General features: G+C 48.7%; 11 protein-coding genes across 11 annotated transcripts; 5 read left to right on the top strand and 6 right to left on the bottom strand.

The window, feature by feature from the left end:
• Positions 1–850: 850 nt before the first annotated feature.
• On the top strand, positions 851–1,438 carry F5J12DRAFT_778789 (uncharacterized protein; the record flags this gene model as incomplete). The annotated part of the gene is made up of 2 exons (XM_051742332.1): positions 851–896; positions 1,053–1,438. 2 exons carry the CDS (start codon positions 851–853, stop codon positions 1,436–1,438), a joined length of 432 nt encoding a protein of 143 aa, XP_051605770.1.
• A 4,614-nt stretch (positions 1,439–6,052) lies between these two features.
• F5J12DRAFT_887118 (uncharacterized protein) lies at positions 6,053–7,897 on the top strand (the record flags this gene model as incomplete). Its single annotated transcript, XM_051747178.1, has 9 exons — positions 6,053–6,079; positions 6,137–6,434; positions 6,482–6,621; positions 6,673–7,033; positions 7,086–7,123; positions 7,172–7,276; positions 7,345–7,554; positions 7,671–7,783; positions 7,831–7,897. 9 exons carry the CDS (start codon positions 6,053–6,055, stop codon positions 7,895–7,897), a joined length of 1,359 nt encoding a protein of 452 aa, XP_051605769.1.
• A 644-nt stretch (positions 7,898–8,541) lies between these two features.
• On the bottom strand, positions 8,542–8,718 carry F5J12DRAFT_710189 (uncharacterized protein; the record flags this gene model as incomplete). Its single annotated transcript, XM_051740629.1, has 1 exon — positions 8,542–8,718. A coding segment is annotated over one exon (177 nt), but the record flags the coding sequence as incomplete, so codon positions are not given.
• Positions 8,719–9,174: 456 nt separating this feature from the next.
• F5J12DRAFT_933525 (Mob1/phocein) lies at positions 9,175–10,364 on the top strand (the record flags this gene model as incomplete). The annotated part of the gene is made up of 9 exons (XM_051749573.1): positions 9,175–9,194; positions 9,244–9,331; positions 9,382–9,454; positions 9,509–9,576; positions 9,630–9,655; positions 9,711–9,844; positions 9,905–10,024; positions 10,083–10,129; positions 10,179–10,364. 9 exons carry the CDS (start codon positions 9,175–9,177, stop codon positions 10,257–10,259), a joined length of 657 nt encoding a protein of 218 aa, XP_051605767.1. The 3' UTR covers positions 10,260–10,364.
• A 261-nt stretch (positions 10,365–10,625) lies between these two features.
• Positions 10,626–12,281, bottom strand: F5J12DRAFT_21048 (uncharacterized protein). The gene is made up of 3 exons (XM_051738436.1): positions 11,718–12,281; positions 10,912–11,656; positions 10,626–10,855 (listed from the first exon to the last, which is right to left on the bottom strand). Exons 1-3 carry the CDS (start codon positions 11,871–11,873, stop codon positions 10,674–10,676), a joined length of 1,083 nt encoding a protein of 360 aa, XP_051605766.1. The 5' UTR covers positions 11,874–12,281; the 3' UTR covers positions 10,626–10,673.
• Positions 11,968–14,487, bottom strand: F5J12DRAFT_933511 (P-loop containing nucleoside triphosphate hydrolase protein; the record flags this gene model as incomplete). The annotated part of the gene is made up of 10 exons (XM_051749572.1): positions 11,968–12,522; positions 12,578–12,666; positions 12,718–12,873; positions 12,902–13,284; positions 13,335–13,525; positions 13,588–13,798; positions 13,857–13,932; positions 13,973–13,981; positions 14,040–14,190; positions 14,218–14,487. 10 exons carry the CDS (start codon positions 14,485–14,487, stop codon positions 12,433–12,435), a joined length of 1,626 nt encoding a protein of 541 aa, XP_051605765.1. The 3' UTR covers positions 11,968–12,432.
• Positions 14,488–14,601: 114 nt separating this feature from the next.
• On the bottom strand, positions 14,602–16,464 carry F5J12DRAFT_792570 (uncharacterized protein). The gene is made up of 2 exons (XM_051743940.1): positions 15,149–16,464; positions 14,602–15,098 (listed from the first exon to the last, which is right to left on the bottom strand). Exons 1-2 carry the CDS (start codon positions 16,124–16,126, stop codon positions 14,772–14,774), a joined length of 1,305 nt encoding a protein of 434 aa, XP_051605764.1. The 5' UTR covers positions 16,127–16,464; the 3' UTR covers positions 14,602–14,771.
• A 481-nt stretch (positions 16,465–16,945) lies between these two features.
• Positions 16,946–18,842, bottom strand: F5J12DRAFT_902144 (YwlC protein; the record flags this gene model as incomplete). Its single annotated transcript, XM_051748256.1, has 9 exons — positions 16,946–16,971; positions 16,994–17,517; positions 17,552–17,585; positions 17,626–17,724; positions 17,762–17,951; positions 17,995–18,078; positions 18,464–18,535; positions 18,591–18,731; positions 18,786–18,842. The coding sequence occupies 9 exons, from the start codon at positions 18,840–18,842 to the stop codon at positions 16,946–16,948; spliced, it is 1,227 nt and encodes a 408-aa protein (XP_051605763.1).
• A 235-nt stretch (positions 18,843–19,077) lies between these two features.
• On the top strand, positions 19,078–20,230 carry F5J12DRAFT_20669 (uncharacterized protein). The gene is made up of 4 exons (XM_051738412.1): positions 19,078–19,263; positions 19,319–19,486; positions 19,542–19,775; positions 19,830–20,230. Exons 1-4 carry the CDS (start codon positions 19,177–19,179, stop codon positions 20,052–20,054), a joined length of 714 nt encoding a protein of 237 aa, XP_051605762.1. The 5' UTR covers positions 19,078–19,176; the 3' UTR covers positions 20,055–20,230.
• Positions 20,096–23,537, top strand: F5J12DRAFT_933497 (uncharacterized protein; the record flags this gene model as incomplete). The annotated part of the gene is made up of 7 exons (XM_051749571.1): positions 20,096–21,221; positions 21,268–21,766; positions 21,827–21,932; positions 21,998–23,072; positions 23,125–23,281; positions 23,335–23,368; positions 23,423–23,537. The coding sequence occupies exons 1-7, from the start codon at positions 20,496–20,498 to the stop codon at positions 23,535–23,537; spliced, it is 2,712 nt and encodes a 903-aa protein (XP_051605761.1). The 5' UTR covers positions 20,096–20,495.
• A 256-nt stretch (positions 23,538–23,793) lies between these two features.
• Positions 23,794–27,248, bottom strand: F5J12DRAFT_933483 (quinon protein alcohol dehydrogenase-like superfamily; the record flags this gene model as incomplete). Its single annotated transcript, XM_051749570.1, has 15 exons — positions 23,794–24,184; positions 24,241–24,354; positions 24,397–24,506; positions 24,558–24,661; positions 24,730–24,964; positions 25,018–25,127; positions 25,180–25,243; positions 25,291–25,522; positions 25,577–26,047; positions 26,099–26,427; positions 26,486–26,550; positions 26,604–26,687; positions 26,743–26,875; positions 26,935–27,075; positions 27,138–27,248. Coding segments are annotated over 15 exons (2,433 nt in total), but the record flags the coding sequence as incomplete, so codon positions are not given.
• Between the last annotated feature and the right edge of the window lie 117 nt (positions 27,249–27,365).

The following is a 27,365-nucleotide window of genomic DNA, read 5'->3' as shown; positions in this document are numbered from 1 at the left end:
GATGTAGTAACCTGAAGTAATCTGGAGTTAGGGGTGGGACCTACACTTGGGATGTGCAAACTCTTCAGTCATCACTATAATACAACAGTGAGAGTTGAACTTTGCAAAAAAAAAAGTACATTAAGCACTGCTTCTGAGTGTCAAGATGCATTTCACTTGCATCCACTACAGTTTCAAAAAAAAAAGTCTTTAAGATTGTGTCTAGCCCAAACCATAGTGAAAATGCTATCCAAACTAATTGGGACTGTGTCAAACTTGTGTTTCATGTGACACAGTTCCACCTATTTCTCAGACTTAGTTTGTTTGTGTCACAAGAGTGGCCATGTAGCACATGTGCCATATGGTACAACCATAGTAAAGGAGCACCCACATCTGGGAAACAGCTACACAACACAGCTGTTAACAGCTCTTTTGCACTTGAGTGAGCCTTCTCATTGGCCAACAAGTGTCTTAGCAAGTCTTATGACAAGTCACTTCCAAATGGAGGCAGGTATAACCTGCTCACTCCCTCAGGTAGTTTTCAAGTTGCAGATGCAGTATGATGATACAGAAAAATGTCATCTGCAGTACTAAAGAGTTGTGCCCCCATGCTGTACCTCCATAAAAATTTTGTAGATGTCATTGCATTCGTCTCATTTTACTGCAGAATTCCAGGTTGGTATGACCACATCATACTTCCCTTAAGTGTTCCTGTTATGAGAATGGAGCTGTGTATGTAGGTTACTTCCCCTTGGTGAACCATATTCATCTCAGGCTCCAACCCCAATGGGTGACAAGAATAAATCAATTGAATCTACATTGTATATGTATTGCAGTTGATCACCCAGTGTTGACTTGGACTCAGATCAACATGGATGCTCACAGAGTCCCTCTCATTCCTGTTATGATCTATGAAGGTCTGCTTGACATGCCAGAAGGCACCTATGGCTTATCATACAATATCTACACCCACAACACTATAGATGACTTGCCAGCTGGGTGAAACTCATACACATGTAAGTTGAGTTCAGTTCACTATATAAGCCTTATCATGACAAATCATACTGATCAAGTTATAGCAGCCACATATTGTGAATTGGCTGTGCAATTAGAGGATGCTGGCTTTGAGCGCCTCCAGTACTCTGATTGGGTCTGTGACAACATAGACACTGTGGGTGCATACTGGACAATGCTGTCTTTAATGGGGATCTGCCCCCCAGGGAAATTCCAAAGTATGGTGAAGAGTGTCAAGATTCACTATATCTCCAATTGGGAGTTCAATGCAACTCAGGGGATTCAATTGGGTGGAGGCTATTCTCACATGTTACAGGGGATGACTCCAGTGGGCCTAGTGCCACCTGAGGTTCCAGCAGCTGTACCTCTGCATATGCCACAGAGGCTTCCACAGTTTACCAAGCAATCTGAAGAGGCCATGAACATGAATAATTGGAGGGTCTAGTCAGGCTGGTATGTCACACAGTGCAACTATATCCATGATACCTGCTTATACATGACCACCATGCCAATTGTATGTCTCTTTCTCTTTCTAGGTCAAGCAGGCACAATGTATGGGGGTAATGGTTCATGATCATCAACAACAGATAATGCCTCAGAATTTAGTTACTGTTTCCCTTTTCTTTTGTTTTCTTTATGCCTCCTATTTTAGCTACTCGTTTGTCTCCTGCCACACTCTGAGCATATATAAGTCATACATACTGATGTATTCCCCAGTCAACCTCAAACAGAGATCTTTCGACCAGTTCTTCCTGAGTGACCATAAGAACAACTCTTAGGCTATGAGAATGGGCAGACTACCCCCATGTGACCAAAGTGAACTCACTTTCAGCTGTATCAGCTGATTTTGACCAAATGACCATGGTAATTACCAGAAAAGCAGTTACAGAATTCATGGCAACTACCACTTCCCAATATAGACAATGCCCCCTGAGTGACAACCTCTGTTGGTGTTTGAAAAAAATTCAGATTGGAATGTTCCCATGGGGCATTACCCTGTCACAAATATTGATAATTTGCACCTGTACTGTGGCCATACAGATGAGCATGTGACCAGTAGATGTGATGGTCACATGATGAGTGACATAAGCAGGGATGACCCTAGATCATGTGATTTTATGTAATTGATTATGTGATGGTGATCCTCTGGAGCATTCTGTTACATAATTTATCACATGATCATGGGAAAATATGCATGTGACTTAATCAATGTCACATGACAAGGTACAATCATAGATCATCCAACCTATTACATAATGATCACATGTCAGTTTCTCCCCAGAATACTTGGTTATGTAATGGGTCACATGATTGTGAGACAATAGACATGTGACCACTCCTGCAGCATCACATGACAAGGTACAATTATAGATCATGTGACCTGTTATGTAATGATCATGTGGCAATAACTCTCTGAACCATTGGCTTATGTAATAGGTCACATGACTGTACTCATTATGTGATCTCACCTATAGCACTCTGCACATGACTCAATCCATATCACATGACCAGCAATCCCCTCCCTATTTGCATGCTGGGCATTTGTGGCTGTGCTAGGAATGCAAATTGTGTCCCCACCCATTCAATTCTTGACATATGGATCTGGATTTTTGTGTGTAGAATAGGCTACCATGTTGCTACACATTGTCAAAGGCACAGGCTGTCTGGTCTTGTAGTTGCTGAGATTTTAATGGAAATGAAAATGCCAACAAAACATCACACCATTCAACTTACACATCCTTCATGCCATATCTGACACTTCAGAAGGGTTGGACACATGCATATCAATTCATAGACAAAGTTTGGTGTCACCCCACTCAGATCTGAGAGAGCAAGATGCAAAACAAAGATTCAAGAGTGTGGGAAAGTGGGAAAAAGTCCCAGAATAACATATGGAGATTTTGAAAACATATCAAAAATGTGGATTTGCACACATCACAGTGGCCCTGCCAACCCCAGACTTTGGGTGAGGAATGCAGCAATATGGCCTACCATGTTGGCACCATGTGCCTGGTGAGATATCCACTTAAACAAGTCAAAATCATGAAAATGTGTGCAATGGGGTAGTGGTGTTGACCTTGCACTGGCATAAATCTCCCATTGTTTCAATGAGTCAAGTGTACCACTTCGCATTTTTGACCATTTGCAGTGAGTATCACATCAGGCACTTGTTACTCATATCTTCCACCATGTCCCAATATCCCTCACCTAAGTTCTGGTAGTGGTAGCTGCACTGTGGGATGTGCTGTGCTATGTTTTTGATATGTTTTCAAAATCTCCACTATTTTATTTTCTCTTTTTGAAGCTTTCCCACGCTTCTGGGATCAGTATTTGGCTTGCTGTTCACTCAATTCTAAATGGATAAACTTGAAACTTTGGAAATGCATTAAAGTATGGAAAGCCAGACACTTGCACCACATAATTTTTGAACTCAGCGCTGAATGCCCGAGCACTTACTACTTTTGAAAAAAACTTTCAGCAAGACCCCAATCACCATTGTGTTGTTGATAGATGTCCACTCATCATTGTGCCAACGTCCAAAGTTCCATTACCATAGGTTCACATGCTATAGCGATAGATTTGACAGTCATTTACAAAATAGTAGCATAGAGTTTTATCTAAGCCCAATATCCTGTAGATCTACAAGCCACAACAAAAATCTTGCTTCACTAACAGACATACCCTGGCCAGCAAGAAAAATAACCAGATCTTCATTGTTATGCGCATGCTCGTGCGCCTGGATAATATGTTCAATGTCCCCAGTGCCATATCCATGGGATGCAAGATAGCAAGCCACTAGGTCACCAAGTGGGTGAGCAAGGTTCCGGATGTGTGAAGTCAAGGTTGGATAATAATTGCTGGAAATGATGCCATGAAGATTATGGACATGACTATAAATGATGGGAGAGATCGTGGCCTCTGACCTAGATGAGACAGTTGATGTCAGAGTGGAGGAGCAAGATGTAGATGAGGTATGCAAAACGGTTGGGTCAGACAATGATGTAGAAGCATGCAAAGGCATTGAGGTAGTTTGTTGAGATTGAGGCAAAATGGATAGCGAGTGATGGAGCTGTTCAGCCAAAGAATTGGCTGTGGCTGGAGGGGGACTTTCACCTATCTGGTCGTGTGTCAACATGGGTGGCATGCATTGCGGGACTCCTTTGACGATCATGAAGGCTAATGCAGTCCAAAATGAAGTAGTTTCCCTTCATACATGGTATTTAAATGACCCTTCAGCACGAGTTGCGCTCTCGCTGAACAAAATCAAGCTACAAACTACATAGTATGAGATTAAAGACTCATGCTGTGCAATGAATACCAGGGGGCGATGTGAGTCAAAGTGAGGTTCAGTGGTGAAAACCAACCAAAACCAACACAAAAGACAATGAAAGCGAGTGGTGGTGTCCCTATGCGGTACCTAGATGGTAGAACCTGTTCTTTGGGAGGGTTTTTTGCAAGCTACAACACTCAAAGATGAGTGCTGAGGGTTGGGGGTGCTCCTGACGAAGAGGGAGCAAGAATGTGATGGAAAGCGATAGGGTAGACTGCTGTCAGCCTACAGAAGGATGGATGGTGACTTAATTCGATGTCCTAAGCTGTACTGAGCTCAGGGAGGGCTTGGAGCAAAGTATATGGATGATAGATGATGATAAGCAAAGTAGATGATAGCTAGACCCTTAATAAAGTCTCAACTATTGAAGCTGATGAATGATTTACTGAGAGATGATAAATTGTGAGCAAGAGGGGCTCTCTGATGTCTTCTTTTGCTACCTAAGTACAGTGACTTATATACAGTACAGGGGTGTTGCCTATGGAAAACAAGGTGTAAACACTTGGTAAGCAATTGGTAACTGATGAGTAAGGAATGTAAGCGATGGGTAATCATCTTGGAAAGCATTGGTAAGCATTGGTAAGGATAAGTAAGCCAAAAAGCAAAGAATCAGTAAGCAAAGTCAAAAGATTGGTAAGTATTGGCAATAGGTGAGTCAAAGACAGTCAGAATGTCAAAGTATGAGTCAAGCAATGTCAGGAACCAAGAAAGCACACTGGAATCACATCAGGGGGAGGCTGTGCATGTCACATCTTGAAGAGATTGCTTCTAGGCCAAAGTGGGATGACAGAGAGGCAGCGCTGATCTGATGCCGATATAGTACATCCAAAAGTGGACAGGGTGAGTCAGATGTCAACAGGGGTCAAGCCTTGGGGGTCTGTGGGGCAACAGGAGCATAGGGGATCGCAACTTTCCCCCCCAAACCATCCTCTCAGTGAAGCAAATAAAAACTTCATGAATGAGGCTCTGTTGGAAGAGAGGATGAAGGGGGAGCGTCTTCTGCTGTATCTTGCAACAAGGAGGCAAGATGTGCATCATACTCATCATGGATGCAATCAGGGAGAGTGGAGAACAGTAGATTATACTGTAGCTGTTGCAATTTTGGAAGAATGATGGATGAGACTGGTATGAAGACGTTGCAGGGGGCAGGGAGGAAGGATCCATATGCTTCTTGGACTGGAGAGACTGAAACAACCACATAAGACCTTTCCAAGCGAATGACAGACCTGAGGCGACCAAAGAACGTCCTCCTGGAGGTCATACTGACAAAAAGAACACACTGTCCAAGCTGGATGGGCTGAGAGGGGGCAGACGAGGGTGGGATGTACCAGGACGCTTCAGGATGGAAGCTGGTAGGAACTCCTGGTAGATATATGTAGCCATGGTCCCTAGCAAAGGGGACAAGCAAAATGAGTGTCTTTTGGAGGGAGTGCTGTAGAAATGTGTGGAGTGCGCAAATCCTTTCCAATCTTGGAAGGTAGGATCGCGTGGCTGAGCACTACAAGCGAGTGTGGGAATGGTTTCGGTGTCTGCAGAATTGGTGGAGATACGTCGAAAACCAGAATGCTGTACATGGGCGCTTAAGAATTTTATTGGCGCTTAACTCGCCTCCTCCTTTTTCTTTGGCATTGACAACCTGTTCTTGTGCGAGGGATGACTGCCGACATTGCTGGCTGTCCTTCTTTGCATGAGGGCTATGGTCTTCACCTCCATTCATCAGCTACATCCATGTCCACCTCACCAAACACCTTTGGTGTGTGACATCAGGGAGACCAAGTTCCCAGTAATACATCTCATCTGCCAACACCCCAGCCCAACTACCAGTCTCGGTTTATCCCCCACCAGCTGCCTGCTACTGTCCCTGACTCTTGTATCAACCCCTCCCTTGATAGCTCGCTCTCATTGAGACAAACTTCGGCAACCACTGATGTTCACCACAAGAGTTTGGAGAAGCTGTCATCAGAGGGCTCCTCAGAAGAGGAGTCAGAGTCCTTGAGTAATAACCCATTGGATGCAGAGGCTGGCAAGGTCTCTGGCGATGAGTTCAACAAAGATGAGGACGATGCATTTGGATGGGGTGCAACAAATCTTAGGCAATCAACTCATCCTGGTACACATCAGAGGTTATTATGGTATTGGCTCAACGTTCTTTGTTAGGCTTCTCCCAAGAAACAACAACAAGCAATCCTATTCACCACAATTCCTTACCCCCTGACCACAAGTTTCAGTACTCATGCAATGAGGATGACAATGTGGCTCTGCAAAGCTTACAATCCAAGGACAAGGCTCAGCCAGAGGTATGAAAATGCCATTCCTGCTAGCTTTATTTATTCAGATTGTTATTTTAGGGTTCCCAACATGGTGCTGTTGTCAATGTTCTTGAATGCCACCATCACACTAATGGCCATCCTGTTCCCAATCATGATCTTCTGACCCTTGCACACGACTCGGTCAATGAAGTATCTCAGTGCACCAGAGCCCCTCATAACTCCAAGAAAGCTAAGGATGAGGGCCCATTGCCTTCACAACTGAGATTTTACAAGGCAGTATGGAAGGACTGTCTTGAAGATGCTAAGCAAGAATGCAGGGCTGCACATGCACTTTCTAACCCATTCCCATTGAAATCTCATGACCTCAACCTCTCCATAACAGAGGCACTTGTCACTGTCATCATTGAGTGGAATCAACATGGTGTGCAATTTGAAGATGGTGAGTAACAATATTTTCACTTTATACATGTCTCGTTATCCTAACTTTATAGGTTACTGGCCTGACCACAAGCAAGATATGGTGTGCCTTGTAAGTAGTCCTATCTTTCAGTTACAGCTACTGACATACCACCAGTAGCTCCTTGGTGATATATCTACCTGGCATTCAGAATTGAAGTCAGTTATGCTGGCAACCATGCCATCTGCATTCAACCTTATCCCTCCTTCTGATGTTGCACCACAGGTTTGTGTACAATGGATAGAGACCACTGCCACAAAGCTCCTTGACAACTTGCTTTTCCTGTGAGACAGTTTCAACAAGAATGTATGTTCATGCAGTTCATTGTCTGCACTACTAATGGATTGGTTTATCAGGGAAAAACCAGGAATTTCACTCACCCTGCCCTCAAGAAAGCTGTCATACAATTCTACTATACCAGGACCTATCAAATTGTGGATAAGCATCCTGAGTCCTTCAACAATTCAGTTCCCCTTTCCAGTCTGGCTCTTGTTGCAGCCATGGTGAGTTATTTTACACCCTGAGTCACTGCAACTCAAACTTTTCTTGCAGTATCATTGTGTGTTGGACAGATTTGCAAAACAGCACAGGAAAGACAATGCCTCAATTCTCTGGCAAGGCTTACAATTCCATTTTCCATGGCATGATGAAGGTGCTGAATGACATCCTTCATAATCCCTATCATGGCATGAGGTTGCGCGATCAGCTTTCTCAGTGGGTGAAGGAAGGATGGTAAGTACTGGGGCAGCCAACATGCTTGCACTGACTCCTCATATCAGGGCTGCACTGCAAGAGGTTGATTTGAATGTAGAGAGGTACCAGCACATTCAGGCAGTCCTTGATTGATTTCATAATACCTAGTCCTGTCATACCTGTCATTACACATAGTATGCAATTGATGCCAATGCTCCTGTTCCTGTCATACCTGCTGTGAACTGTTCTTAGTTGTGGAGTGATCACATGTTTGCAAAGTAAACATTGAGATGGGGAGTACTGGACAACACCCCAAGGAGAATACAGTCTGGCCAGTTTTGTACAGTGATATCTAAGCATGAAAGTTCCATGGCAATCCATAGTAAGTAAGATACTGGACAAAGTTCCATGACAATGTGACCATTCCATAGTAACAGGCAACTAGCCATAGCAAAAAGTGTTGTTGGGTGCATCTGTCCAGCCTGGACCTAGCTAGGGGACTCTGTGTATTATGGAGCACTGTGGACAGCTCCACAGCTCAAAGTGATTTACTGATGTACCTACACTGGTCCATGGCAAACAGGCAGTTGTCGACTTTCCCCCTAGTAGAACTACGGACAGTAGAAGGTTAATCCTCGGAGAAGAATGCGAGAGTCAGCCTACATCAGACCCTAGTTTAATATTGGCTGGATCTTCGGGCAAGTCAATAATTGGGCCATAACCCCCGACGTGGAAAATAGCGTCGTAATCGTCTGCTTTGACACCGGATAGCTTTTTAGGATTTGTGAGTTTAGCTATCAGGGCTTTGGTAATCGGTGTTCGAGAAACGCACGGACATTATACATAATTTCCGCACTTACCTCGGTGCTAGACGGATCTACAGGTGGGTTGGGTGCTTTGGGAACTGCGAAGTCAATGTCGAAGTAAGGGGACAACACATAACAAGGGTGGGCGGCCTCGGGGAGGTACCATCCCTACTCACAGTTAGTACTGCCGCTCTCTTGCTACTCTGCACAATCACGCACCGTGTTCTTTCCTGTCAGAGGTGAAGACAAACAAGACTCTGCGAGTACTGGACATGATAATTGACACAGGTGATATGGGACTGAGAATAAGCTATTGCATGAACGGCTGGCGCTATACTATACGGTTCGGTGGTGATGCAATGTACCCCTTGGAGTCTCCATGGCGGTTTCTCCTTGTACCACATACCTTTTTTTGGACATGATTAGTAACTTTTAACAAAAAGTTACCTAGCTGCAGCTATGACCGCGAACACGATCGGAGGAATATCGTTGACCGACTGTGACGTACTCTGTTTGTGCGTGTGGCGCTTGATTCGGCATCTTTCGGCATGCGATATAGATCAGCTCAGGGACCAGTACTCCAGTGCTCAGCGGACGATACTGAACACGATCCATCAGCTTGCTATGTCGTCCTTCTTTGGTTTGTAAGTGCGCCCTTATATGCGTACCTGGATCGTAATCTCTGGCCATCAGGGGAAAGACGCGAACCTTCAAGCCCCGTAAGGACGTTCCAGAGGGTACGAAGCAATATCAGTTGCGCAAGTACGCAGAGGCAACCTTGGTAAGACGTACCGATAGCGGACCTTTCATCTGATCACTTTATAATCTCAGGGATCTGGGAATTTGAGGCTTGCCGTCCAGCTTCCCGAAGGGGAGGACACCAATGAGTGGCTCGCCGTTCATGGTTGGTACAGTTTGACCCATGCGCTGCGATTCAATGTTGACTTCAAGTCCCCAGCGGTCGACTTCTTTAATCACCTGAACATGTTATACGGTACTATCACTGAGTTCTGCACTCCACAGGAGGTGTGTCAGGAAGGCGCACTCCACGTTCTGCCTCTCTTATCTGAGCGGAACAGTGCCCTATCATGTCTGCCGGTCCTCGGTGAGCAAACCGTCGGCCTGGTTCCAAGCTCCGCAGTGTCTGAATGAAGCTTAAGATTTGAGTACCTTTGGGAAGATGGCATCAAGTACAAGAAACCCACCAAACTTCCGGCCCCCCAGTACGTAGACGCCCTCATGAATTGGACGCAGAACATTCTAGATGACGGAAATATTTTTCCGAACAAGATCGGTATGGGCCTGGGTCTCCATTGACATACCCCCGGAAATTGGGAACTGATCTACTGGTCAGGTGTCCCATTCCCCCGTAATTTTCGAGACACGGTCCGCACCATCATTCGGAGGCTCTTCCGGGTCTACGCCCACATATATAGCAACCATTTCGACCAAATCTGTGCACTAGGCATAGAAGGTGCGGCTTTTGGCAGCACTTACTGGTCGTGGCAACAGGTTCTGATTTTGTGTTCTAGCCCATCTGAATACCAGCTATCGGCATTTCTTTCTGTTCATCAATGAGGTACTTCCTAGTTCAGCATCGTATGTGGGAACTGGACCTTATTCCGCAGTTCGACCTTATGGACAAGAAGGAGCTAGCTCCACTTGATGAGCTGAACGACGCCATTCTTTCCGAGGACAAATCTCGGTAGTTCCTGCACGCACCCTACCCTACGAGCAATGCCGTCAAGGTGTGGCTGTCATCGCGCACTTTTCGAGTATCGACAATCCCCCCGGAAAAGTCGAAGGGGTATATATCGTCATTACTCATTGTGTCGTTCCGTTTCTTAGGCTATGTTGTTCCTCAATATCACTGTTTGTACCATTGAAATAATGTTGAGTTCAATGAGTCTCGTGTATGCTAATGACACAACATATTATCTGCGTTCCGGGTGCAAAGGTGAAGAACAATTAGATGTTGTACACGTATCTGTTGCGTGGCGTGGAAACAGTAGCTGGCATGAAGTGTAGGAAAAGAAAGGAAGAAGGAAGTTTCTAGGTCATAATTCGTAATACACCTGTGTTTTCGATAGTACCGTACGCGGGGGCGACGATGCATGAATATGTCATATCGTTCTCTGGAGACCTTCAGCATAAAACCAGAGACCAAAGCACAAGCATACCTTCACAACGGACCACTGCACGATCAGCGTTTTCAATCTCTCCTGCAGAGCCAGTTTGCATTGCTCGCACGACAACTGTTCTCCCAGCGGAGCGAGAGCCGATTCCATTGTGCTTGTGGACAGATCTAAGCCGACTCATTATTAGGGGTGGTGTACGTGTAGCAAGTGAGCAGTACCGTACCGGGTCTAGCATCCCAAGCAAGGTAAGCAGATGCTAATGCCCAAGCACGAGTTAACTTCTTCTGCTCCGTGAAATCGCATGCCGAAGTGGGAGGATGTGGATGTGGTGGAGGTAAGAGTAGTCGCTTGAGGGCATCGGATCGGCCGAAGTGTAGGAAGAATAGACGTCTCAGGTACCTGGGACCCATGCGGTCGACCATTTCATCTGTGAGCACGGCAAGCGAGAACGATAAAAGGTGGGAGGAAGTGGGGACAGCCAGGTCGTACAAGTCGTAACTCGCAGCGAGGGTGTAAAGCTCGAGGGGATAAAGTGGCGCATGAGATAGTAGTAGGTTGTAGAGGGGAGTCGATCGAGCGACATACTTTTTGACCGAGATCCCACAGGTATTCATTACTGCAAGGGCTGACGCAAGGGATTCGAAAGATGGAGAGTAATGAGAACATGATAAGTCGTAAATAGCGTGTAACACGATGTTCAATTCGATGGAGGATTCTGGAAAGGGGACCACGGGTCCCATGGGGCCAGAATCTGTTCTGGGAGACGGTGGTAACAGGGAGCTAAAATTGTTGTCGGATGCGGCAAGGAGGATATGCAGGTGAACGTAGAAGAAAACGGAGTCCGACGACAGTAGGACAAGGTCGGGTGAAAGTGAGTGAAGCTGTGCGCCAGGAAAGAATGTGGTGGACACAGATACAAGTGTGGTCTCGTCTGGAGGTGAGTCCGCCGGAGATGAGGCGAAAGATTCCTAAGAGAGTGTCGATGTTCCGTCAGCCCGCCCAACACGATGTTACGCAATACGAACGTACAGGGGGTGTTGGAACCTGACCAAGCATGGTACCAATTGGCGGTTCCGCCCGTTCCGCCACAGGTTTTTCAATCGCGGACCCTATGTCCAACTCCAAGGGCTCAGAAACAAACTGAAACACAAAGTCCCAGTCAGGGGCCTCCGGATTTCCAGCCATGGTGGATGACGGTTCTTCGATGAGTATGGAGAGGAACGGCTTATAGGGTACTCCGCGGTGAGGAAGTGTACGTGCGAGGGGGAAAGGAACGATTATACTGGTAGGCTGGTGGGTGCAAGGGACAGAAGATTTCCAGACAGACGATATACAGGGAGGGGTTTTATCCCCGCAAGCTTATTTGCCTTACGCATGGGCGTGTGGCCACAAACAAAATGCAGTTGCCATTTCGGGCGAGCAACGGGTTTCGCCGGCCAGTCGATGGCGGGAGGTAAGCAGGCTCAGATTCGAAACCACGTACTGCCAGTACTCACACTCATGTATTTCTACACGGGTCGATGGGTTGAAGGCCTCGTCCGCTGTTTTGCTCACTATCTCAAACGACACCTGAATTATGTTCGCAAAACCTCCCTACAAGTGGTCCAGAGTGTAGCAACTTCAATCTCCGAACTAATGCTGTAATCTTTCGTCAGACACGGTTAGAATTTGGGGTTGCTGAGAGAAATTCGCTCCACCTTCAGATTTGATGCCCAAGTCATGAAGCGACCGCCAGGTGAGAATATCACATGTCTCCACCGACATCCATTTGCTTTTCTTGGCTTTTGGCTTTATGAATTTCTTCTCTCTTACCAAAGTTTGAATCATGGAGTTCCTGAAGCGTAATATCAATTTCGGTGAGCAAGTTGGGGATCCTAACCCAAACTGACCATGTTTGCAAGTCTCTTGGCTGTAGAAATCGTGTTTAATTTCTCAAGCACCTTATCTTCAGGCGCAGCGATCGAGGTAAGTTTGGTTCCTGATCGAGACACGTGATGAAACACTCATAATCGGTAAGCATGCAGCTCACCGATGCGATCCTCTATCCTCAACAGCCGGCCTTCGTCCATTTCTGTCACAAAGCTTATTGCCACTCCTCCCTTGCCCGCTCGGGCCGTCCTTCCTACGCGGTGGGTATACTCTTCTGGTTCTCTCGGGAGATCCCAATTAATGATCATGGCGACATCTTCGATATCCAAGCCACGTGCACCCACGTCCTGTCGAAACTAGGACGGGAACAATGGCTGATTTGAAGAGAGATAATGAAGCGAGTCTCTCCCGTTGAGTGAGCCGCGAGTGCAATCCCGTGCTCCGAATGGAGAGTGTTTTCAGTATGTTCACAAGATAAGCAACAGTACGAGGCTTTGTGCAAAAGATAATTGTAGGAGGTGGCTGTAAAATTTTCTCTTCTTCTTGGTGGTGCTTCCGCGACCTCTTGGTCTTCTTCGCCATCTTCATGCCAAAGGGTTCCGGTGGCACGCGGCGGAGTCGTATGGTGCTTTCCGGTGGGTTGCACAACAAATGAAACAAATAAACCTCCCGAACATGATACGGGACAAGCAGGTAGTGTTGCTTAAGGTTAGCAACTGTCTCGACCCTGTAATGCCAAGTTATTTAAATATTTAACTGCATCGGGAAGTCCCCTACGGTGATTCGGCTCGATGAAAAAATGGTTTCATTTTCCCGGGTTTCGGTCGTGTCTCTGCTAGGACCTCGACGGCAGGGGTCAGGGTAGCTGTGAAGAGACACGTCTGTCGCTCTATAGGTAAGTGCTGGAACATGTATGCCAATTCCGGTGCGAAAGTAGGGGCGAGTAGTCGATCGGCTTCATCTAAAACCTGTTGCAATCTAAATTAGAAAACCCGAAAGCCTCACGCCGCAGTAAAATGTGTCGACTCACCAGATATTTAATTCTAGAGAGATCCCAGCCACCACTACTACTTTTGAGGTGGTCAACTATTCGACCAGGTGTCGCAACCACCACGTGGGGACGGGTGTCGAGCTCAAGGGCCTGAGTAATCATATCCATGCCCCCGACAATGACGGATGTGCGTATGCCAATAGCAGCGCCAAGTACAGCAAATTGTTCTGATATCTGGAACGCAAGCTCTCTTGCGGAAGAGTCCAGTTTTTGACAAAGGCTAACCCAAACTGGCGATAAATACTTACCGCGTCGGTGTGAGAACAAGAGCAAAAATACCATACGGGTCCGCGACAAGTCTTTGAATTATCGGGACGGCGAAAGCTATAGTTTTTCCGGAGCCCGTCTTCCGCGTGCCCTATACAATCCCTTCCTTGAAACATGAATCGATTACATGCAGTACCTGGCGCCGCGCATAGGTTGTGGCTTACCTGACAGAAGCGGTGGGATACATGCCGATTGGATTTCAGTAGGGGTGTGAATAGACATACGACGTAGCGCGGCTTCCAGCGATGGGGAGATTCCCATCTCGGCGAATGAGGATACTAGTTGCGTCGGTGACTTGGTGAATTCCTTTGGGATCTTAGAATCATGAGAAGAATTTGACACCTCAACTTCGCCCTGGCGGTCTTGCTGAACCTCCCCCCTGCTCACATCGAATTCTCTAACGCGTGAAAACCGATCGTCAGAAAGGGGAGAACCCTCTTCGTCGGATGATGGCGATCTTCCTTCCGAGTCAGTGAAATCCTGAAAACTACCATTTTCCGAGGAGTTGTCATCGTGGTAGGACGAGCGGAGGCGCTTGGTTGGTCTTTCCTCCTCCAGCCGAAGCAAGTCATCTGCGGTCAGTTCGTCGCGCCGGTGTTGACGGCGACCCATCTGTGATACGTGTTGGTGGCGGTGCAAACGCAGAAAGTAAGTAAGGGGGCGTTGGCGTCACAACATCTGTCACACACAGATAACTCCTCAGCGCATCGTATGTGAAGTACTTTATGATAACGAACAATATTCGATACAGAACGTGACACTGGAATACAACTTGTAGTAGGGATCAACCCGTGAATAAGGCTACAATCATGGAAGACTTTTAGACATAACGTTCGTCTAGACCGTTATAAACCATAAGCGCTCGATTTGAAGACATTTTGATCGTTGCGTGCTAGCTAGAGCTGTTGATTCCCTTGTCCCTGGCAAATATTTTCCTGCTCAGCAGAGGTAGAACCTTCGGGTAACCAGGAGAGAAGGGTCGCATGATAAGGATCTAGCCCGTCGCCGGGACAGTTAAACGTCACTGGAGTATTCCAAGCACTCAAGAAGGGGTCCGCATTTTCTCCGAAGGGAAGCAGAGGAGAAGCAGTCGATCTCAACAATGGCAATGGCGTGTAGTCTTGGCCCAGGGTATGGGGCACATGATGTTGCTTGAGACGGAAATACGCGGAGGGCGGTTGAGTATCACCCAGTATACCAGAATTGTGGTCAGTTGTTGGCACCTGCAAAGAAGTCAGATTACACGCCGGGATGAAATAATCAAGTTACAAACAATATTCAAGCCTTGCACCAACTCCGACAGCATATTCTCCGGATTGAACAGCGTAGCAGATTGACCCTCATAGGTTTGCATTTGAGGGGCATTCCCGCAGAATGGGCTCACGCTTGTCAACTGATCTTGCAACGTAAACGGAGGCAACACCGTGGCCAGCGAAAGCGGAGACAAAGCCAGTGAGGCCGGCGTGGAGGGTATGGTGGGCCCCTTCGGAGTAGTCAACCTGCCATCATCGTACGGAAACATCCTTGCAGAAGATCCAGTGGCCGGTGGTCCACGCACTGGGCCTATGGAGGATTCAATAGAGTTGGAGAACGTCTCTGCGGCTGAACTATCATGATGTTGACTAATGTTGCCGTTGCGCTTATTTTTGCCCGTCCGCTTTCCTGCGGTCCTCCGAGTCGGCCTAAATTTGTAATGGGGGTACTTGGCCTGGTGAGCAGCCGTCACCGCTGCGGCTTTCTCATGCCAGATTGCCTTTTCTTCTGCGGATAGCATATTCCAACATTCGCCAATAATGCGGCTCAGATTTTGTTGACGTTTCTCGACCTCCCGTGGTATAGTACGTCTCTTCAGGAAATCAGAACGATAAAGCAAGAAAGCGTTCGGGGGCCGTGGGATGTGCTGGGGTTGCACTTCGACTAGGCGTTGTTGAGTAAAATTCGGAGCGAAGGAAACAGACGTGTCCTCAAAGAACAAGAGGGATGACGTGGGGAAAGGTGATTCATCAACGGGTGTTGAAGACGCTGGCGCTGGACGAAAGCGTCGGTCACTCGGGAGGCCAGGAGGGGCAGATTGAGCACGGAAGTTTCCAAAAAATTGCGGAATTTCCAAAGAAAGAGAAGTGTGACGCGGAGTAGAGACCGCGGAACTAGCCTGAAGGTGTCCGTCGACAGTGAGAGGGGGGACGTAGCCTACTCCAAAGCGTGAGTGGCAGTTACGGCACGCAAAAGGAGGCAAACCGTCGGAAGTCATGGTGAAAACTTCAAGGGGCTGGCGTCAGGGAGGGTACGTCCAGCAGGGGAAAATACTATGACAATCCGATAAAGAACGCAGGTGGTCCTCTCTTTTATACAGCGCCCAAGGCAGCGAAAAGGCTGATCGGCATAAATTAGTGGCATAGCTCACTAAATACGCTGAAAGATTTGTCCATGAAAGACCTGCGAACAAAGTAGAAAGGCGTGGATAACAGTTAACGCGTGGCACGTGACTTGAACATAGCAACGTCGGCACCGCGCGGACGCACGTTGCGGGAGCCTTTGACTTTCGAGCGTTTGGTACATTGGGACACGCACGTTCACACGTGTACTTGTTCGAAGTTAGCATGGCTTTTACTTACCCCAGATTTCCCAAAGACACCTCTTGATGATTCTCGTCTGGGTGGTGGCAATGGGCCCGGTGCGATGAGTTGAGATGGCACGCAACTAAGATCATGCCTAAATGATCCCCCTGAATCAGGGACACCCGAGCTTTTTATTCGCCTCGTGGCCTGCGTCGTGGTCGTTAGGCGGTATGAGGCAAAGGGGTCGAAAGCCCCACAATCCCACAATGCGGGATGCCCGGGGACTACGGATCGGCTCTCACATTCGGCCAGAATCGACCAGGCCCTCAGGGGATCCAACCGATTTTTTGGGGCTGTAAATCAATTATTGTGACACCTAAGAAACAAACACATGTCGAGTGGGTCCCCAATGAGTTCCGCAATGACGTCAAAATCTATTCTGCACTACCAGCTCTGTGTTTCATTCGTCAGTCTGGCAATGAGTAAAGTGACCAGACGCCTTAACTCACGATCTACGCGGACATCGTGATCCAGCATGCTTCTCCAGCGGCTTTTTTTACCCTGTTCATAGTGGCCTAAACCCTCCCTGTCCTCGGAAACCTCTTCGATGAGAATGATATCAACGCCAGCCTTTTCCAATGTGAGCAAACCGTCAAAGAGTCGTTGGGCCGTCACGGCTGGCTCCGCCGAGGATCCAAGCACATATTGATGCCACTGGATTTCGGCGTCACTAAGAAGGCCTTCGACAATGCTGGAGTCCGATGGTGTCATTAGCCCAACTTTTAACGATGTGCAAGAAGTCATGGAACGCTTCAGGGAATATAACAGATCCAAAGGTGTAATAACCTCTACTCCAGGAGGTGGTTTAGATATCGTCCACAGCAACTTTACCGGAACCGAGGGTGAGTAATGACGGTACTTCATCCCAGGGGTAGTCGGAGCCTGCTCGATGTCTTCGTCCAAAAAGTCGCGACGGTAGACCAGGACCTTAGGGACTGCTCCTTGATTAAAATTCTGTTGTAAGACCCGTTCTATATCCTCCACCGGAACGCCGCCAGGTCTGAGCACACGAATACTTTCCATCCTCGTGCAAGCCGTCGACGACGGTACTCTCCAACCCGACGTCGCAAAAACCACCATCTAATATGAGGCCTAGTTTCCCACCGAGGTCGCGGAAGGACGTGATCGGCACGAGTGGGACTTGGCTTCCCGGAAGAATTAGCGCTTGGCGCAGCCAAAGGAGAGCCAGAGATGGCGATCAGAGCCCGCGCAACGGGGTGGGAAGGGCATTCTAATAGCAACAGTTGGTTGGCCCGCAGTGATGATACTTGGTATTTTGGCGGGATCACGCGGGAATAGCAAGGTGAGTGGGCCGGGCCAGAAATGCTCGATGAGGACCCGGTAAGTACTTGGTATGGTATAACCAGCCGGAAGTAAAGACAGCAACATATATTGGGAGGAGACATGAACGATTAGGGGGTTGTCTGGTGGACGGACCCTTGGTAGCAAATATCCGGGCTGAAGCTGAAGCATCGAGTGCAAGAGCTCCGAGACCATAAACGGTCTCTGTCGGGAAGGCAACCGTCTGAAGGTCCTCTACCAGATGGCGAGAAGCGGTTCGTATAGCTGCCAGAGTTTCCGATGACTTGATCAGGGGTACACCATCGGCACTGAACGAGATAGATGAGGGGTCGCACTTGAGCACCTGGGTTGATAAGGAAAGCGTGGGCGCAGGAGGCCATTGCCACAGACGAGCAATCGTAGCGAGACAACGTTTTAGAGTGTTCATCAGAGTGATATGGCAGTGAACAGTTGGAGAGTGCACAAAATTCCTCCCGTGACGATGAGCCAAACAGATCAAACTGGCTCGCATCTACTTTCAAACGAACCACTATGTATCTATCCAACTTCAAAGCGATCCGTCATCATTTTTGGTGTACCACGCATGGGCCTACCAAAGCCATGTCCATCAAACCCGAATACGAATCTCATTTCTCCGAGCCGGAGGTAACTGGCATATTCAAGCCAACCCGTCTGGCAGTGGCCTCTATTCGCTCTTCCGCTGTCAAATCAACGAGGGGATTGTATCTTTCCAATAGCGTCTATGGCGCACGTGTGTTCAGCGAGCCGTATCAAGACAACCTGCTGCTTTCTCACCTTGTACTGCCTCTGCGAGTGCATGAAAGTTAGGACGTCCTCCACGTCATGCTGGAATGTTTCCGACTGGTGATTCCTCTCGAACAGCGTTCGAAAATTGGTCGAGATTTCCTGGTTTCTCTGGGACCGGGGAGCGATACTCTGAAGGCCACTCAGAATACTAATGCAGGGTATGTGTGTCTATGAATTACTAACCGCCTTGGCCACCTCCCTCACAAGGCGTCGATACAGACGCGAATGTTGAGAAGCCATTATTATTACTGAACCGGAGCGGGTAAGCGTAATATTGTGCATGACCCACGGTTCCCGATTAGGAAGTGCTATCAAAGCGATTTCAAATGTGGTCAACATATGTCGAGGACACTGGCTATTGTTCGTCCACCACATCCCAAGACCGCTTTGCCTTCGGATATGGGTCGAGGTGTGGAATTGGGTTTGACAGATCTGGTGATTTATCTTTTGGGACCCACAAGGTGGTTAAAAGCCACACCCCGTCTCACCCTCACCGCAAACCATTCCTCCTCAACAAACCTACTCGCAAGCCCTCGTATACTTGGGATTATCTTGAATCGTGTAATCGTCATCTATGGCCAGATTCCGCGTCCCAAGTCCATCCACAGACTCGTCAGCTTTTGACTCGACGTCACATGCAGCCACCAATATGCCGCCCGTCGTAAGTGTCGCTGCTTCGAAATGGGGTGTTTGTTCTCATCGTACCTTGGTACCAGAAAAAATTCATGCAGAAACCCGTAAAGATTAAGAAGGCTTTAGACGGCCTTGGACGGGCACGGGCTAATGCAGGCAAAGCTAAAAATGCCGCAAGTGCTGCATATAAGAAGGCACAGAAACAAGTCAACCACCAACAGATCACCTGGACTTACGTATTCGTCGGCAACGTACGTTCGGTGTTGCCACACTTATTTTCACGTTGATCCAAACGAACTCGATTAGATTGATCCAGGGGTTGACGAGTTTGCCCTCAAAGAGCACTTCAAAAATTGCGGCGACGTCATCTCTGCACATATCAGGTGCAGCGGCGGGATAGCGATGACGGTAAAACCACAGCCAGACTACTACAAAAATCACAAGGTTCGCCAGTATGGTGTCGTGACTTTCTCCGATAAGAAGGCTGTCCGGAACGCCATACTGTTGAATGGCTCACAACTGGGGGGGGGTGAGATTGTGGTAAGCCAGCTTCTGCTATTCTACCTCCCGCTTCTGATCCCACCTCTTATCAAGGTCTGTCGAAGTGCTGGTGACCTCCCTGAGGTGAGGGAGAAAGTCCAGCAACGACTGGATGACTTTCGAGCAAGGAATGGGTTTGGCGACGCTCGCCGGGCCCGTAGATATGGAGTTATGCCACTAAACTCTGAGCCGACTATCTTGCTGGACCACGATGCCATGCAGAATGAGAACAAGAAATTCAAATTATTCGGGTTCTCTGTTCCTTTCGGCATCATGTGATGATGATAGCTGCCTGGTTTCTGTTTTACGCGCCCTCCAGACATACTATCCTGTATTCTATTTCCTATGCACCGATCTGCGCCTACAACTGTATGGTTAATATGCTCGGATCCCTGTTTTCGTCGCGTGTGATGGTGACATCAAGCGCGTGCAGCCGGCTCGTCGCTTCCAGTGACCCTTTAAAATAAGTTTGGCAGCGATCCCTCATTGAGTGCCAAGTCCCAACTACCAGGCCGACGTGCTTGGTCACAGCTCTACCCGTCATCCAGTTCCGTGCATGGAATTGGCTTCACCTCAACTCTTGTCACTTACTTTCAGGTAAGAAGCCGCCTTATCTGGTGTTTCTTTCCACCGTTAGATGCATGTGAGAGCTAAGCCCAATCTGCGTGGCTCCAAGGTTCATTGGTAGTCCTGGTCTTTAACCGCCACTCTCTCGAAAAGATGGCGAAAAACGGTGCTCTAAACCCATCCTCCACACCTTTCTTCCCTGGTAGCATGCGAGTCAGTGAAGACGAAGGCCCGAGCGGGTTCGGTTCTGGTGTTCCCACACTAGGTGAGGAGGGAATGGCATCTTCTCCAGCTCTTCCACCTCCTGCCGAGAACAAACTTGCACGGTCGTCGCCAAGTCCGGCTCTCGATCACGGTGGCTTTGTCCGCCAGTCCGACATGCGCTCCCAGCTATCGCCCACTCCCGTCGATTCCTCATCGGTCTCACATCGAGTGGAGCAGGATAGACCGTACTTTTTTCGCACCCGAGACCTAAGCGTGGTTGGAAGTTTGGAGGCTTTACCTGAGGGTGATGACATGCCGGGGCCGCTCACGACGGACGACCGTGCACCTACACCGGCAGATTCCTCACCGTTTTTCTCGGCGCCTGCCTACCAATCACGGGGTCGCATCTCAACGACCCCCGTGAACATCTTGAAGCCTCCCTCACGGTCGTCGTCATTTAACACGAATGGTCCTTTCATGTCGTCATCTCCGGTGTCTTCGCTAGATTCTGGAAGCCATTTCGCCCCCAGCACTGACTTCTCACTCGGACTGGAGGCGCAGCTCAAAATTTCGCCTCTTATCCAGGATCTTATAGACCGTCTCATGCGCTGTGAGCTTACGACCCAGGAAGTACAAAGAGAGCTTCGGGACGTGCACCGCAAACTCGATTTCCTTGTTGAGCGTTCTTTGAACGGCCCGTTTCAGATGACCTAATACCCAGCCCGAGTTCAAAGATCCTTTCGCACCAACGGCTACTAGTCAACCCAGTTCTATGGTGAATATACCCAGACCATCGCTCAGCGCTAATATCGCCCCAAACCAATCCCCGCCTTCGGATGATATCACACAGATATCCCAGCGCCTGAACACTTTGACCACCTCCGTTGGTCAAATTTTGGCTCTCCAGACTCAACAGCACATACAAAATACCACCTCGCTCGGACGAGTCACACCGCATACCCCTGATATCCCTGCGAATCAAGCATTTCACGCTGGCATAGGCTCAAATCCAGCACTACTTGGACATGGAATTCCAAACAGATCAGATTTACGACCCTCGTCTCGCCCTCCCAACCCTCCCATACGCACCTGGTCAGCGGGTAACCTCGATCTTCCTCCGCGAATGGACAGCATAACTGCAGTTGGTCGTGTTGAACCTCCGCGTGACAAGCGCCGTTCCGTCACTGGAAGCGTGATGCGTCGCGAGTCCGTTGGGGTGCGTAGGTTCACACCGTTATAAGCAAGTCTAACCGATTAGAATCAGATAATCGATAATCAAGGAAATGATTGGTCGGGTGGTGGATCACGCGAGAGTGGACCATTGATATCCAAGTGGGAGCATCTGAATCTCGCCCCCGACTTGCTTCTTTCTCTCAGCAAATTTGGGTCAGTACCCATATACTGCCCTCAGGTGTTTACAAGCACGTGCTAACTGGTTTTGTGGCTATCAGCGTCGGACCACCCAATAAGATTCAGCAGCGGGCTCTGCCTTTCCTCTTGCGTGGCGCCGATATTATCGCACAAGCGCCTCCGACGCAGGAGCGAATAGCCGCATACGTCATCCCAGCCATCCAAGCCGCCTTGGTCAACAGTATAGGTCGTCCTCCCAACAGAGGGCCACTTGCTGTGATTGTTTCAACAACTGTGGACCAGGCAACTCAAGCTCAGCGCATGATCCGAGATCTTGGTGGGCCTATTGGTATTCGGTCTGCTTTGGGTGTGGGAACGTCGACAAACGCGAACGACCTCTCTCAAGAACTTCGTCTTTTACAACAGAACATACCCCACATCATATGTGGCACGCCGCAGAAACTCCATGCGCTCTTCACGTCGTCAGGGGGACTGCCGGGTTCAGAGGTCCGCTTTCTCGTACTTGATGAGGTGGATCAGCTCATCGCGCGCAATATGCATGACTTTGTGTTTAACATTGTCAAGCTACTTCCACCGCCCAGATCTCGACCCCTGGGCACTGCTTCTGCTTCAGTTGCCAATGGTAGTAATCAGCCTCCCTTCGGCTCTTTTGATGCCGGTAGTGCAGGCTCTGCCAGCACCGGTCGCAGATTTTCCGCTGTCACACCTCCTGCCAACGATCTGGGGACAAGTCCAGTGATCGAACGCCAGACTGCTCTATTCTCAAATACAGTTCCTCAAGATGTCCTAAATCTTGCTACTGCTATCCAGCTGCGAGAGCCTGTCCGTGTGCTGGTTCGCCGGGATGGCAATGTTGCAAGTGCAGATACTAACCAAGGATCCCGTGGGTTGCGGCAATTCTACCTTTACCTGGCTTTTACAGCTGGTGGACGGGGCGATGCAATTCCGACGGGTGGTGGACATGGGATCATTGGCTCGGGCCGCGGTACATCTAGCGCTGAAAGTGCCCAAGCTCGCCAATGGAAACTTGACGCGTTGGCTGACATTTTTGATGACGTCGAGATTGGCCAGGCTATCGTCCATGTCAGTGGTGGGAACGCTTTGGATGCAGTCGTTCATAAACTGGGGAGCCGCGGATTGGAAGCAATTCCACTGGTGAGTGGTACCTGGGTGTCATCACAGTCTAACTAAATGCAAGCTACTCTAGCATGGTGACATGAATGCAGGGGCAAAATTGGCCGCCCTGAACAAGTTCCGAAGCTCCCCGTCGTCGATTATGAGGCAGTCCGTTAAGGTATTGGTAGTGAATGATGTCCAAGTCAAAATACCTGAGGTCTCCCACGTACCTCTCATCATCAATTACGGTAAATATTTCTTGCAGCCTAAGTAACTATCGTGATGACGGGTTATTTCCCAGATCTTCCAAAGGCAGTGGAGGAGTATGCCCATCGGTATGGACTTGCGTGCATCTCTTCCCCCGGCTTTCCTGATAGCATCGGTTTCAGCGTCGCACCCGCCATAGCGTCCAACTATTCTCGCGCAGGTGTCATCATCAACTTCGTGACCGCAACCGGAGGAGACGTCGAGATGCTCCGTTCGATCGAGTGTTTCTACAAGTAAGCATTTGTTCAGTTAAGACAGAGCCTTACTGACTCACTATGTTAAGGATTAAATGCGTACGATAATTCATTTGTTTACTTCGTGTTTGTGGTCTGACACATCCCTCACAGCCTGAAGTACCTATGAATCTACGTGATATTGTTTGAAGATATTCTTGTATCCCTACCCGCTACGGCCTTCGATATCTACGCACCTCGCTTTGCTTATTTCGCCTCTACAAGGCTACTATGTCGACCGCCCTCGGCTTTGCATTCGGCTGTTCAATACCCATATATCCGGCGCATTTCAACCCACCTCAACACCACTGTTTTAGTATTGACTCCACCCCGGGTTTGAACCAACTCACCTGATCCGTATGTCTCTACCTCACTGTATATCAGATTTTTCTTTCGCCTCTTCTTGACTACTATCTACCTTGCGCGCTCTTTTTTTTTTCTACTTCTGCGATATGCTGTGTTTGGTAAATGTCTTTTGGCCTCACTCGACTCTCGTTTTTCTCCTGCGGATCTACGTACTTCTAATCTATGTCTACCTGGACAGTCATTATCTTCAATGTACCATCTTCACTGCAGGACGCGAGTTGCTTGATGTGATCATGCTCAGTCGAGTGCCAGGCAAGCTTGTGTATATGGTCGACGTGGGCAGTTCTTAGATAACATCAGGATAAGTGGTCGTGGATCTAGCACTGTTACCCAGAACTTACCCTCTGCCTACTACAAATGTAAGCTCCCATATGTCAGGACCCGACTTTGAACCTGAGTAGATGAAAATCTCTCCAGTCTCAAGGCCGACAGCAAGGAGTTGCCTGTCAATGGTGCTCAACAGATGGGCACTATTCTGACTTGCTCTTCTTCCTCACCTCAAGTTATCCATGGAGCAAAAGGCAACTGCAGTCGCAGCCTCTTTGAACTTCAAAGTAGCGAGTGCCGGCCAACGATCAGACGTAGTCTTGGGCGCCCAGATTTTAACCTAACAGAGTCTGGTGAGCAAGAAGGAAGTTCCTCTCGGTGCGGTACGTACTGTCTTGTCCCTGGATGCCGTGGCGAAGATGTCGCCTTCACTGCTCCAGGCACAATCCCAGATAATACGAGCATGCGATTTGTCCATCGCGACCGAAACATATCCTGTTCGCCATTCCCAGTATTGGGTGACTTATCAGGTAAAAAATCTTTATAGTATACGTCGCTCTCACCGTTGTCTTTCCTCACAAATGCCCTCCATGTCCGATCGCGGCTCACGGTCACGATGTACTTATCGTCAGGACTGAAAGCGATTCGTGTGACGGTCAACGTGTGTCCTTCGAGTGGCAAACCGAATGATTGATATGTTGAAGCCGAATAGAGCCGCACCACGGCGTGCTGAGGAGATGATGCACGGCAAGCTGTGGCAATTAATTCATGTGAACGAGAGGATGCTATTGTGATGGACTGGAAGGTGATTAGTTGGGGAACGTTACGTGCAAAGGTGAAAAATGCCCTACCTCGTATCCGTGGCCAAAGACCTTTTCTACCTCTGGCCAAAGCGTAGTGGCTGCGAGTTCGCCCTCGAAAGGTCGCCTGCCTAACCTCGTCGAATCCACGCGTGGCGGCGCTGTAAAAACCCAATTAAAAATAAAATTTCACCTGGTCTGTCAACATCGTACCATCGCTAGTCGCTTTGTTGGACAGCCCTAAAGGTGGGACGCTAGCTGCGACTGGACGATCTTGCTAAAAGCTACGTCAGCTGACGAGCAACGTAACTCGGAACCACCCACCTCGCTTTCAACCACCCCGTCCACACCCAGAGACTTGACCGTCTCTACAAAAGTACCAGGGGCTTCGAATATCCGTACAACCTTTTCATCTGCGACACTGGCGAACGTCCATGGACCAAGCCAGGTAACCCCAACCAGATCGTATCCGTGTACCTGTGGACGGGCTACCTCGTGCCAGACCTTACGAGATGGGCAGTGTAAAGCACCGTGTATGCGAGTCGTTTGGTCCAAGCTGGCACATGTTGTCGTAAGCGGCGTAGCGACCCCTCGGAGACAGAAAACCTACCCGACGGATATGAGGTACTCCCCCGCAGGACTCCAGGCAACGTCTTTTACGGGGCCCCTGTGTCCCCCTATCGCACCGACTTCCCTCCACTCATCTTCAATACCTCTATCTATTCGAACAGATCGCCAACGTCTCCATCCACCACTCCACCCCCACGCCATTGCCTCGTCTCCCTGGCTTGTATGTGCCCAGATACCGCCGACAAACCCTCCCAAACGCTGACCACCAACATCACCGAAGCGCTGGCGATTTATCCATATGGACGGTGCTGCAGGACTGTTTGACGAAGAAGTGATGAGGGTGTCACTCGGGGACCACAATATCAAAGATGAGTCTGTAGAAGTCGATAGCAAGGTTGGCGGCGGTAAATAATTTCCGGTGCTGGTCTGTTGAGAGGCCCACAATAACGATGTCACGCCCGCTTCATGGCCTATGAGTAGTGCGTCGAAGGTGATAGTATATTGCTGGACACTTTGGCCATGTCTCAGTGGTCCGTAGTCTCGGGAATAACGATGTTCTCACCCGGTGTCTTGGAATTTAATACTGATAATATGTCGCTTGAGGGTGATCTGCCGCCCACCTTCTTCGCCCTCAGTAGGATCTGCGAGGGACGCTTCGAAAGCGTCAAGGAGCTCATCTGTCGAGCCACTGTCATTCACGTGGTGATCATTGGTGCTGGACGCAGATTTCACTAAAGGTTCGATGTTCCACAATCGGATAGTACCATCCTGTGAACCAGACGCAAGTACGAGCGGATCGTCGTTGGCTGCTCCGTCCGATGACAAAGGTGAACGGAAAGCGAGGGCTCGCACCCAGTCCTCATGACCAGGAAGGGTAGCTGAGCGAACGAACTACAAGGCATGAGCGAACTCGGGATATGCTATAATAGCAAGGATAGTTGACACGTACAAGATTTTCCGACCGTGTCCAAATATTCACGTTCCTGTCAGTGCCCCCGATGGCAAGAATGATTGCTTGAATGACAGTGTCAGAGCACGGTGATCCATACAGGCAAGGAAGACCCTACCTTTTGAGTGCGGTAGCGTAGTCATTACAACGGCAAGCGGATACCGACCTGACAAAGAGATGGTTTGACGTTCCTCGAACTCATCTGCAACGCATCTTCGTTAATATCGCCTTGAGCGATTCAGGAGTAGGGATTCGACCTCTTTCAGCTCCTTGTCTGATGTTCCAGATCTTCACCGAGGAGTCTGAACTGCCCGTCGCCACGAGGTTGTCGCATACAGCAAGAGCAGAAATAGGTCTGCTATGCGCTTGAATAGCGACTGTACACATCCACTGTCACGGGAACACTAATTAGCAAAAAGAATGGGAAAGGAACGTCTACAGAGGCGAACCCTTCCCTCAGCCCGGTGCCATGCCCGGACTGCACCTTTGTCGTCTGCACTGAGGAAGAAATCGTTTCGAAGGAACCGCAGGCAAGTCACAGTACCCTCGTGGCCCGGAAGCGTCTCGTGCACGCCATTATCATTCGCGTCCTGTAATAGAGAAGCACAAGTACACTAGTACGCAGATGCAATAAAGCCTAGGAAGGACCCACGTCGATGTCCCAAAGCGCAACGAGGGAACCAGCTGCGAAGACTACAGTAGTCGAATCTGGCGACAATGCCGCTGCATGACTGAAGCGGTTGGTGGCCGCAGAGATGTACGCAGGAAGTACTTGTAACTTGGTCATCTCAATTGCTTCACCCTTTCACAAATTCTTGGATGATATTGATCTTATCTGATCACGTGCAATATGTTACAGGCACTACACTTCTACTGCTTA

The sequence above is a fragment of the Pisolithus orientalis genome (assembly GCF_024613125.1).
Source record: "Pisolithus orientalis strain OTSU chromosome Unknown F5J12scaffold_1, whole genome shotgun sequence".
In the NCBI taxonomy this organism is placed as follows: Eukaryota; Fungi; Basidiomycota; class Agaricomycetes; order Boletales; family Pisolithaceae; genus Pisolithus; species Pisolithus orientalis.
This window is presented reverse-complemented; position numbering and strand designations above follow the sequence as displayed.